Below are 12,225 nucleotides of genomic sequence, written 5' to 3' on the forward strand. Positions count from 1 at the left end.
CATCTCAGCATGTGAAATCACAGGCACACACAGCAAATTTCGAGAGAAATAAAACAAGGAAATTATTTGCGAAAAAACGCAAATTCACAAGCGTGTATTGAACTGTGGATGTTGTACCGAATGGTTCGATATTATATTGAGTATTGTGACATCCCTATAATCATTGATACGTACACAGCTGTTCAAAAGGTTTGAGGTTGGTAGGTTTTTTTTTAGTGCTTTTGAAAGAAGTCAAAGAAATCTTCATCAAGGCTAGATTTATTTAAAAATACCATAAAACAGTAATTTATTATATATTTATAATTTATTACACTATATATATATATTTTTATACGTTTTATGTAATTTATTCCTGTGATGGAAAAGTTGTTTTTCCAGCGGCCATTATTTCCTTCTTCAGTCCCACATGATCCATGAGAAAACATATTGTAATATAATATAATTCAGCATTTATGAAACATTTCTTATTTTTATTAGTGCTGAAAACAGAATACATTTTAATATTTTTGTGCAAATTATGATACATTTTTTTCAGGATTTTTTGATAAATAGTTCAACAGAATGTAAGCACATATTTGAAATGGAAATCTTTAACATATATAAATGTCTTTTTTGTCACTTTTGATCACATTTAGTACAGTAGTTTTTTTTTGGTTAACATTAAATTTGAGTGGCCATGTAAAGATGCTACTATGTACATATTTCAGATGAAAAGCCATATTTGAGGTCGATGAATGATAGATGAGCATTTGGATGTTCTGTCCTATGTACTGTGTTACCACATAGACCAGCCATTAATGATCAGTCTGTCACGGATTGCGTGACTTCGCCACTTCCTGTGGAATTTTTTTTTCTGCGACTAAGCCACAAATAAAATTTTGGTCAACTGAGATTCTTCTCATCGACTAACGGTTAATTGATGGTTAAATAGGGGAAAGCCCTACAAATTTGGTTCACATGGTTTGTGTCTTGTGGCATTGTGTCATAGTGTCATAGAATCCAGATGATTTTTATCAGTTTATGTGGTAACCCAGAAATCGCTAATATTTATAGATCTAATAATTTCACTAATAATGAGTTTGTTTTGGCAGGTGGCAGAGCTGAAAATGGAGTTAAAGTTACGTGGTCTTCCAGTGTCAGGAACAAAAACAGACCTTATTGAACGACTTAAGCCTTTCCAAGAAAACAATGCCTCTACTGCACACAACAACTCTACAGGACCTAGCACACAGCCCTGTAGCACACCAATGGAGGTGTCCAACACCACTACAACCCTATCCCCTGTCCAACAGCCCTCTGAAATTCTGAGCTCCACTCCACCTGTGTCTCCTGGTTCTTTAGAGCTTCACAGCAAAGAGGACACATCCATGGAGGCACAGGCTGAGGGCCAAAACCGCAGTTTAGTAAAGGCAGCTCCTGTTCCTGAGGAGCAGGACCGGAGACTCCACGAAAAGGAGCGACAGATCGAAGAACTGCTGCGTAAACTGGAGCAGGAGCAGAAGCTGGTGGAGGAACTAAAGATGCAGCTAGAAGTAGAGAAAAGAAGCGGACAGGTCGTTCCACCTGCAGAAAATAACATTTCTAGTCCAGCCACCATGTTGGCGCCTGTCAAAACAGAAAACACTGTCCCTCCTAACTGTAAACTGAGTTCACACACTACACCAACACTGGTGAAGCTTGAGGAGGCCCATCCCAACCAGGTGACAGCTACTTCTCTCCGTCAGTTCATTATCAGCCACCAAGGATTACCACAGGTCATAGGGCAGCCCCAGACTCTTCTAACCACTTCGCATGGGGGCACTCAGATCCTTCTTCCAGTGCCCCTGGCAAATAATACCACTACCATCCAGCTGCCCAACACTAATGTCAAACTACAGGTAACACAAAACTTGTGTATATATGTGTTGGGTACAGTATGTGCTTGTGTCAGTACTTAAATTTAATCTTGATGTCTTTTTGCAGCCGGTTTTGCAGGCTGTCACTCCATCAGGGCCAGGTCTAATTCAGACCCCCCAAATACAGCCCACCAAAGCAGAGAGTCCTACATCACAACAGCTGCTCAGTCACAACCACTTAGTACAGGTCAGTTGTATAACCAAATAGAAAAGTTGTTCTTCCTTCATAACCAAAGACTGGACTAACGGCTTCTAAAGTTTTAGCTTTGCCACCTTAGGAAAAAATCTCATTTTAAAAAATAAGACAGTTATTATAAATAAAAACGCAGTTGTGTTTGATGTTGTTCAAGATGACCAAATGTCAGATGATTAATTGGCGTAGCATGTATATACAGTGCCTCGCAAAATTAATCATACCTCTTCATTTTTTCCAGGTTTTGTGATGTTGCAGCCTTATGTTAAACTGCTTTAAATAACTTTTTTCCCACATCAGTCTCAGCTCCATACACCATAATGACAAAGCACAAAAGAGATTTGTGACAACTTACCTAATTTATCAAAAATAAACCACTGAAATAAGTACATTGCATAAGTATTCATACCCTTAACTTGGTACTCGGTAGTTGAAGCAACTTTACAGCCTCATGTCTTTTTGGGTATGATTCAGCAAGCTTTGTCCATCTGCATTTGGCAATTATCTGCCATTATTCTTATCATCTCTTTACTTCTCAAGCTCTGTCAGCTTGGATGGGGGCAGGCAGCCTTTTTTTAGGTTTCTCCAGAAATATTTGTTTGCGTTCAAGCCAAAGCTCGGTCTGGGCCACACAAGGACATTCACAGAGTTGTGTGCTTAAGGTTATTGTCCTGTTGGGAGGTGACCTCTGCCTAGTCTGGGGTTCTGAATTCTCTGGACTAGGTTTTCTATATTTTGCTGTGTTGAGCTTTCCTTCTACTCTGACAATTCCTTCAGCCCCTGCTGCTGAAAACAGCCCCACAGCATGAGGCTGCTACCACCACACTTTACTGTTGGGATAGTACTTTGCTGATGATGAGCAGCACCTGGTTTCCTCCAAAAAATGATGCTTGTAATTAAGGTTCAGCAGACCAGAGAATCTCATTTCTTACAATCCAAAAGTTCTTTAGGTGCTTTGTTGCAAATTTCAAGCTGGTTTTCATATGCCTTCACTGAGGAGAGGATTGAGTTTGGCCACACCACCATAAAGACCGGATTGGCAGAGTGTTGCAGTGATGTTTGTCCTTCTGTAGGTTTCTCCTTTCTCCACATATGATCATGGAGCTCAACTAGAGTAACCATCACCCTCTTGGTCACCAGTTTGGTCACCCCAATTGCTCAGTTTGCCCAGGAGGCCTGCTCTAGGAAGTGCTCCAAATGTCTTCCATTATGGATAATGGAGGCTACATGCTTCTGTGAACATTCAATGCAGCAGAATTTTGTTTTGAACTCTTCCCCAGATCTGTGTCTTGACACAGTCCTGTCTCTGAGCTCTACAGGCAGTTCTTTTGACCTCAGGGCTTGGTTTTTGCTTGAATATGCATTTTCAGCTGTTAGATCTTTTATTTAGAGGAGTGTGCCTTTTTTAAATCATACAGATTTAAATGAATTTGCCATAGGTTAACTCCAGTCGAACTACAAGCGATATGAATGCTCGAGCTAAATTTCAAGTGTTCCCGATAAGGGTATGAATACTTATGCGGTGGAATCATTTCAGCTTTTATTTCTAATAAATTTGCAAAGTTGTTACAAACCTGCTTTGTGCTTTATCATGGTGTATGGAGCGTAGATTGAGAAAAAAAAAAGTTCTTTAAAGCAGTTTAACATAAGGTTGCAACATAAAATGTTATGAAAATGAAGGGGTATGAAAACTTTTGCAACGCACCGTATATCACTTTTATCCACACTACAGAGGATTTTTTTTTACTGAGTGTTGAATTACTTTGGAATCTGAGTAAGTATAGGATCAGTGCCAGTAGGAGCAATCAGAACAAGTGAACATAATCTGTGAGCCCTGGGATCATCTAGTTTTGTCTGTCCAACAAAGTCATTCATCAGTGAGATGGATTGGAGCTGCTGGTCTTATTTCTTTCTAGGCTTTCACTCTACAGTAATTGGCCTGTCCTGGCAGCAGGGCACCATGCTAAGGTTTCCCAGCAAGATGCCCATTACTTTGGCATAGTGAACGAGCCTGGCCTGAGTCCTGGATGACTTGAGTAACTAGAGCTTACTTGGTTGTGATGAGCTGATAACATTTTCATTGACAGCCGTGCCTGACAGACGCATGCCAGCGTGACCTGAGGAGTCTTGTTCTCATACCAAGCGGAAAGATCATAACACAAACCAGGCTGTTTAGCAATGCTTTCTATGATGTTAGTGGGTGTTTCTGGATGCTCATGGCCTATTGGTTTACTCTTTACACAGACCCTGTCCGTGGGCACCACCGAGAGGTCAAGTTTCCAACACGGTACCATTGAGAACCCAGCAGGCCTGGAGATACCTCAGTGTTTCCTCAGCAGCTCCCCAGATAACAGGATCTCACCTCAGACGTCCCCCGTCCCATCATCCCTTATCAATGGGCCACTAAACAAGGTGCTTTTATTGAGGTGTTTTTAGTGTTGCTGTTCTGTTTTGAGTTGAGTGTTCATTCAGTTTTTTTTATCCCTAGACCTCCTTCATCCAGCAGTCTCCAGTTTTCAACCAGACACCTAAGAGCAGAGAGCCGCCCCGCTATGAGGAGGCCGTCAAACAGACCCGCAGCCTACAGAATGTTGCCGTCTCAGAGGTGATGTCTCATTGTTTCCTATATATCTGTGCTTGCTTGTACACATTCTGGGTTGAATAGTAGTTTAAGCAGTTGTCAATTTTTACCTCGCCCACAAATTTACTTCATTTGTTTTTCCATTGCTTTTCTCTGTGAAACACAAAATGAGATCCTAAGCAAGTGTCTGAGCCTCTGTTTATACATGGAATGGGGATGGTGATCTACCGTACCAATCTCCAAAGTAGAGAAAAAATGCACCAGTTATGTGCAGTAGTCATGTGACTCATGCACAATAGATGTCCATCTCAAGTGGTTGCTTGATCATTTTTGACCCTTTCTCACAATATGTTTAAAATATTCCAGCCGAACAGAATAGAATCAGTCTGATGGATTTACAGAAGGTAAATTCATCCAGTTTTCTTGAAAGACATGAAAGTAAGTGCCCTGTGAACTAGGAGAAGAATAAAGTAAACTTTAGTTACCTACATAATATAACAAGCTGTAATGAAGTCACTTTCTGGCCTGGTGAAAGTCAAAGCATGAAAGCATATTCAAATTTAGCAGTCTATCACAACGCACTGAACGTGCTAATCAAAACGGTGTGATTGTACACACATCGTTTGAATTTTTTTGTGATTTACCTCAAAACATTTAGCATATTCTTGTTCCTTGAAGTGCAACAGTGTTAATTTTAAAATACCATTTATTTTCATGTTGGTTTATCTCTGGGACATAAAGGTAACCACTCAAAAAACTAGGAAAAACAAAAATATTATGGTTAAACTAATAATGGAAAAAAATAAAAATAAATTGCAGGTATTTTGCAGTACCAGTACATAAAAATAACCAGTTAAAATATAGTAAAATAAAAGAAATAAAAAAAACATTGCGGTCAAACTAATTAAAAAAATTGCTGGTATTTTGTAGTACCAGTACATGAAGATAACCACTAAAAAAATAGGAAAATTAAAAAAAAACATTGTGGTTAAACTAATTTTAAAAAATTGCAGGTATTTTGTAGTACCAGTGCATGAAGATAACCATTCAAAAAAGTCCTCTAATGCTGATTTAAAAAAAACTAGGAAAAACGATTTAGCTATTTCAAAAAAAAAAAAAAAAAAAACTAGGAAAAGTTAAAAAAAAAAAAAAAAAAAAAAAAAAAAAAGCATTGTGGTTAAACTAATAATTAAAAAAATTGCAGGTATTTTGTAGTACCAGTGCATGAAGATAACCACTCAAAAAAGTCCTCTAATGCTGATTTAAAAAAAACTAGGAAAAACGATTTAGCGATTTAAAAAAAAAAAAATAGGAAAATTAAAAAAAAAAAAAAAAGCATTGTGGTTAAACTAATAATTAAAAAAAATTGCAGGTATTTTGCAGTACCAGTGTATGAAGATAACCACTCAAAAAAGTCCTCTAATGCCATATGATGACTGAAATTTACATAATCAGACCATACAAAAATATTTTTAAAAAATCTATATTGGTCTCATAATATTGTCTCCATGAAATTCCCCCATGAAAAAGAAAAATTAAATGCTTGATGGATTTCAATATACACTAAATGCACTCTGACACCTTGTCACAAAAAAGTATGTATACTGTAATGGTATTTTACTGTATGACATTTTATTTTTCTCTGAAGAATTCTGTAAGCAATGTTTTTTTTAATGTGTTATATAAATACTTTTAGATTTCATGAGAACTGTCCCTTTAAGACTCTTTGTTTACAGTTAACCAGTGGTAGTCCTGGTCCATTTTTTACTGCTGTGATGACTATAGTTATTTCAGATCTAGTTTAGTTGATTGTACTTATTGCTGCTTCTTGTTTGCCCTTTCTTCTATGCTATGCTTGAAGTCATTTCAAATTTTATTTTGTCCATTTGCAGATTCCAACAGCAACGAGTCAACAGATGGATGATCTCTTTGACATTTTAATAGAAAGTGGAGGTGAGTTTGTCATTTTATTGCAGCCTAGAACAGATCATGTTCATTTGCCAACTCAAACTATAAATCCAGATGCTGATCGTGAGTGTCTGTGTGGAGGCTGAGAATGTCAGGCTCATCCTGGGTACAGTACATTTCCCAGAAGCCTCTTTTCCAGCAGTAACAGCCAAGATTTAGTAGCAAATACACTACCGCTCAAAAGTTTGGCGTCTCTTTGAAAAAAAAAAAAAAGATTGTTAATCACATTTCTTGAACTGAAAACATCCTACCCTTAAGTTTCAAACTTTTTGTGTAGTTTGGAGAAGATCTATTTAACCTTTTAAACTAAAATGTCAGCTTTTTGATTTCACATGCCACCCCCTTTTTATTTTCTGCAGAGATCACTCCCTTTAGTCAACAGGACCCATCTGTGCCTAAGATGATGCCTGTTACGGCCAGCATCACCACCCTGCCTGTCAACACCGCCCTGTCCCGACCACCAGCCCAGGTGCAGATGGCACCCCCGCCGGCGCTCATGGCGGAGCCCATGCCCAGCCTGGCCTCCCTGGACTCCGACAACCAGCTGGAGGCTCTGCTGGAGGGCACCCTGGTTGGGGACACAGAGCCGGAGCAGAGGACTTTGGGCCTGCTGGAGGAGCTGCAGAACCAGATACTGGAGCAGCCAAACTCCCCAATGGACACGTCCGAGTTGGGTTTCAACGACCCGCCTGCGACTTCCTCCTCGGCCCTGTCCTTCAGTCTTCAAGACACTGGCCTGGACAACATGGAGTGGCTGGACCTCACTATGCCTGGGCCCATTGGCGGACTCAATCCATTGGGCATCACCTCTGAATTCCTGGACACTCATGACCTGCAGCTGCACTGGGACTGAGAGGAATCGCTTCAAACTCGGTTATACTTTCACTCGCACAACAAGCCGTCTGGCGTATAGTAGGGGAAGTAGGGATCGTTTGTGTGGCGGCGGTTCACGTTTGGCAGCTTTATGTGACTAGACTCCAGCTCAGCTGTACACTTCACTTACGCTGGTTCTAATCACCATCTGTTCTCGTTCACATTATTGCTCTTGTTTGATCAGAATAGACACAAGAGCCTTGTGGGTAATGCTGGCTAGGTCCTGAATGTGCTCTCTTTGCTGTGCCATTCTGAGAGGGAGCTGCTTTTGGGCAGATTGAATTCTGCTGTATTGCTATTTTGGGTTTTTCATTCATGTGCCATTGGTTGCAGTCAGTCTCTAAATATCCTCGCAGCTCATTTTAAGGAATGGTAAGCTGTCAGTTCCAGATGATGTGGCATCTCAGTGGAGTTCACTTTGTTTGCACAAAATTGAAAGTTGAGCCTTGAGCAGTGACACTATTAGTGTAATCAGTGTCTGTGTGGAGGATGATAATGTCAGATTCAACCTAAAAGTCAAATTACATTTCTCAGAATCCTTTTTTCCAGCGCGGACTGCAGCAGCAGCCCAGTGTCTGCAGGATTCAGTGGCAAATACACTACTGTTTAAAAGTTTGGGGTCAGGATTTTTTTTTATTTAAAGAAAGAAATAGTGTTATTCAGCAAAGATCCATTTAAAAATCAATCAGAAGTGACTTTAAAAAGTTTATAATGTTAAAAAATGTAAATCTTCCTATTCAGTTTCCACAAAAATATTAAGCAGCATATTTTTGAAAGATCATGTGACACTGATGACTGATAGCTGCTGAAAATTCAGGTTTGTCATCACAGGAATAAATTACATTTTAAACTACACTACCGGTCAAAAGTTCTTGAACTAGATTTTTAATGTTTTTTTTAAAGAAGTCTCCTGCTCATCAAGCCTGCATTTATTTGGTCCTAAATACAGCAAAAGCTGTAATATTGTGAAATACTTTTACCATTTAAAATAGCTGATTTCTATTTGAATATATTTTAAAATGTAATTTTTTTTCTGTGATTTTAAAGCTACATTTTCAGCATCGTTACTCCAGTCTTCAGTGTCACATGATCCTTCAGAAATCATTCATCTAATATGCTGATTTGCTGCTCAAGAAACATTTTTTTATTATTGTTAACAATATTTAAAACTGTAGAGTATATTTCTTTATAGAAATTAATACTTTTATTTAGCAAGGATGCTTTAAATTAATCAAAAGTGAGGATAAATTTTTTGTAATGTTACAGAAATTGATATTTCAGATAAATGTTGTCTATTCATCAAAGAAACCTGAGAAAATTCTACTCAGCTGTTGTCAACATAATAATAATAATAATAATAGTACATTTTTTGAGCAGCAAATCAGATTATTAGAATGATTTCTGAAAGATCATGTGACTGGAGTAATGATGCTATAAATCCAGCTTTGAAATCACAGAAATAAGTTACATTTTAAAATACATTTAAATAGAAAGCATTTATTTTAAATAGTAAAAATATTTCGAAAAATGACTATTTTTCCTGTACTTTTAATCAAATAAATGCAGGCTTGGTGAGCAGGAGAGACTTTTTAAAAACATGTAAAATCTTACTGTTCAAAAACTTTTGACTGGTAGTGTATATTAAAAATGGAAAAGAGTTATATTGTAAAAATATTTCACAGTTTTACTGTTTTTTGCTCAAATGCAGCCTAGTGAGCATTCATATTTTTTCAAAAACAAAAAAATCTTACCAAACCTAAACTTTTAAATGGTAGCATAGTTTGTTGGAAGAGATCTATTTAACATGTCACTTGTCAACTTTTTAGCAAATCTGCCTTTTTATGATACTGCTGACTTGAGGAATTGATTTATGTTTATAAAGTGGCTACAATTACATATTTTCTGTAAACATAAACGCCAATCTTGGATGAGGTTGCAGGGTTTGGTTTGATTTGAATCTGAGAATAGCAGACATATTTTTTTAGTCCTGGACACGTGGAAATTTTGTCTCAGTTTGTCATAAATCAGCTTTCAATTTCAGCTAATAACATTCGACTACCCTGCGATAGTCCACTCTACCTTTGTGAAATGGTCTGAAATTAATGTAAGTTTATGTAAATAATCTGAGAACAAATATTTGTATAAAAAACAGCAAAGAAAAAAAAGCAAAGAAGAACTATTTTGTCTGACTTGTTGGATGTCCGACCCCTTGTCTGTGTGTGTGTGGATTGTGAATCAGTGTGTCTGTGTGTGTTGGTGCGTCACTGTTGTGAATGTTGTCTTCTAGGTGCATCATACTATAAGGAAGTTCTGTTTTTCCCCCCCAATGTTTTCTCAGTTGCTATATTTTAAGTTGACTTATTTGCGTATTTTGATGCCATGAAAACAAAACTCCATCAGAGATGCTGCTTTCACAAACAGATTATGTAAATGAAGCCATTAGAAGTGATGGCAATGACGGCTATATATAATGTATGAAAACAGGGCATCTTTGTACTGTTTGTTCCACCTGTACATGGAGTTTTGAAAATGCAGAGCGAACCGGACAGTTGAAGTGATAATTTATGACATTACTGCATGTTAAATTTCACTGGCAGCTTAAACATTTGTTGAGGGAATCAGAGAACAAAATTGATGTATTCAGATTTGTCTGCTTTTGGCCTGTTTTATCAGGCTCCTATGCTAAATATTTGTGTGTGTGCATGTGTTCGTATGGCTGAGCGTCTCTGTCTTTTACTGGCTTTTATGTTCAAGTTGTACTGTTGAAAATTGCTACAGACCATCCAAATGAGTATCTGTGTAAATGAACAACATTATATATATTTGCAAATATCTTGGCAGCATGTGAATAATCAAATTGATGTGATATCTTACAGAGAAACATCCTCTTGATGTTCTTCCTTCTGTTTAGCCCTTTCTGATTTTAGCTGTGCTTTTCTTTCATGATTTAATGTTGTCAGCCACCTCATGGATTGTTTTTGTGTATATACACACTCCTGGTCAAAAGTTTTTGAACTGTAAGATTTTTTTTTTTTTTTTAGAAGTCTCTTCTGCTCAACAAGCCTGCGCTTATTTGAGCCAAAATACAGTAAAAGCAGCAATATTGTGAAATATTTTTACTATTTAAAATAACCGTTTTCTATTTGAATATGTTTTAAAATGTAATTTATTCCTGTGCTCAAAGCTACATTTTCAGCATCATTACTCCAGTCTTCAGTGTCACACGATCCTTCAGAAATCATTCTAATATGCTGATTTGCTGTTCAGAAAACATTTTTATTATTATTATTATTATTATAATCAATATTTAAAACTGCAGAGTACCTTTTGTAAGGATTCTTTGATGAATAGAAAGATCCAAAGATCAGCGTTTATTTGAAATAAAAAGCTTTTGTAACATTACACACGATACCATTGAAAAGCTTGAATTTCAGATGAATGCTTTTCTTCTTTCTATCAATCAAAGAAACCTGAAAAATTCAACTCAGATGTTTTCACATGTTTTTTAAGCAGCAAATCAGAATATTAAAATGATTTCTTAAGGATTATGAGACTGGAGTAATGATGCTAAAAATTCAGCTTTGAAATCACAGGAATAAATTCTATTTTAAAATACATTCACATAGAAAACAGTTATTTTAAACCATTAAAATATATCAGAATTTCACTGTTTTTGCTGTACTTTGAATCAAATAAATGCAGGCTTGGTGAGCAGAAGAGACTTCTTTAAAAAAAAAACAAAAAAACATTAAAAATCTTACTGTTCAAAAACGTTTGACCGTGTGTATATAAATATATATAAATATATATATATATATATATATATATATATATATATAGAATCTGACACAACCTTTCCATCCAACAAGGCAATACGCGTCCACTGGCTTTAAACTCGCGTCTTTCAAATTATGTAAAGCGAGTAATGTTTGATCCAAAGGGACATACGTTATTTGTACAACATGTACAGCACTTTCCTGCTGCAGTGATGAACTGCACATCACAGTTAGATCAACCGCACAGCGTCAAAGCACCTTTACAGATGAGCTTTTATAAAAGAGAACTTTTATCGGCTTTTTGTGCTTCAGTGTTACGTGTGTCGTCCGCTCATAAGTCGAATGATTAACAACGCTCATCGGCTCTGTTTTTAAGGCTTTGTACTGTTCGCTCTGCATACTGTCCAAATCGTGGCCTCTCCAGGGAAGAAAAAAATGCCAAATACTAGTCAAAACTAGTATAATCTTTCACTGCTATGTGTAGCTTTGGGGACAAATTTAGTTCAGTACGGAATAATGCACGTGTCTGACTGTTCAGAGCAGTTTTTGGCATTACTGACTGTTGTTATAATGCAGCCTGGTGCAATATTTAAAGAAATAAAATATTACTCTAAGCAAGTGGAAGAGAAGGAGTATGATGAAACTGACCTTGCTAGGTTTCAGTCTTCATATAGATACGTACAGTGCCGTTCAGAAGTTTCGGGTCAGAAAATGTTTTTTTAGGGCTGTCAAAGGATTAATCGCGATTAATCGCATACAAAATAAAAGTTTGGGTTTGCCTAATATATGTTTGTGTACTGTGTGTAATTATTATGTATGTAGAAATACAAACACATTCATGTATATATTTAAGACATTTTTACAAGTATACGTAAAATATAATAATAATATACAAAAATATCATTATTGTATAAAATATATTATATATAAAAATATTTT

General features: G+C 36.8%; 1 protein-coding gene across 3 annotated transcripts in view; it reads left to right on the top strand.

The window, feature by feature from the left end:
• mrtfba (myocardin related transcription factor Ba) overlaps positions 1–12,073 on the top strand; it is a 36,584-nt gene extending 24,511 nt beyond the window's left edge. The window contains exons 11-16 of one of the 3 annotated variants that reach the window (XM_051123885.1): positions 1,092–1,877; positions 1,963–2,082; positions 4,333–4,500; positions 4,592–4,693; positions 6,562–6,622; positions 6,997–12,073. In XM_051123885.1, the coding sequence (XP_050979842.1) occupies positions 1,092–1,877; positions 1,963–2,082; positions 4,333–4,500; positions 4,592–4,693; positions 6,562–6,622; positions 6,997–7,490 (1,731 nt within the window). In that variant the 3' untranslated portion in view covers positions 7,491–12,073. Of the gene's footprint in view, positions 1–1,091; positions 1,878–1,962; positions 2,083–4,332; positions 4,501–4,576; positions 4,694–6,561; positions 6,623–6,996 lie in introns of all 3 variants that reach the window. The other 2 variants (XM_051123886.1, XM_051123884.1) reach the window with 2 other exon arrangements.
• The last annotated feature ends 152 nt before the right edge of the window (positions 12,074–12,225 follow it).

This window comes from Labeo rohita, chromosome 12 (genome assembly GCF_022985175.1).
Source record: "Labeo rohita strain BAU-BD-2019 chromosome 12, IGBB_LRoh.1.0, whole genome shotgun sequence".
NCBI lineage: Eukaryota > Metazoa > Chordata > Actinopteri > Cypriniformes > Cyprinidae > Labeo > Labeo rohita.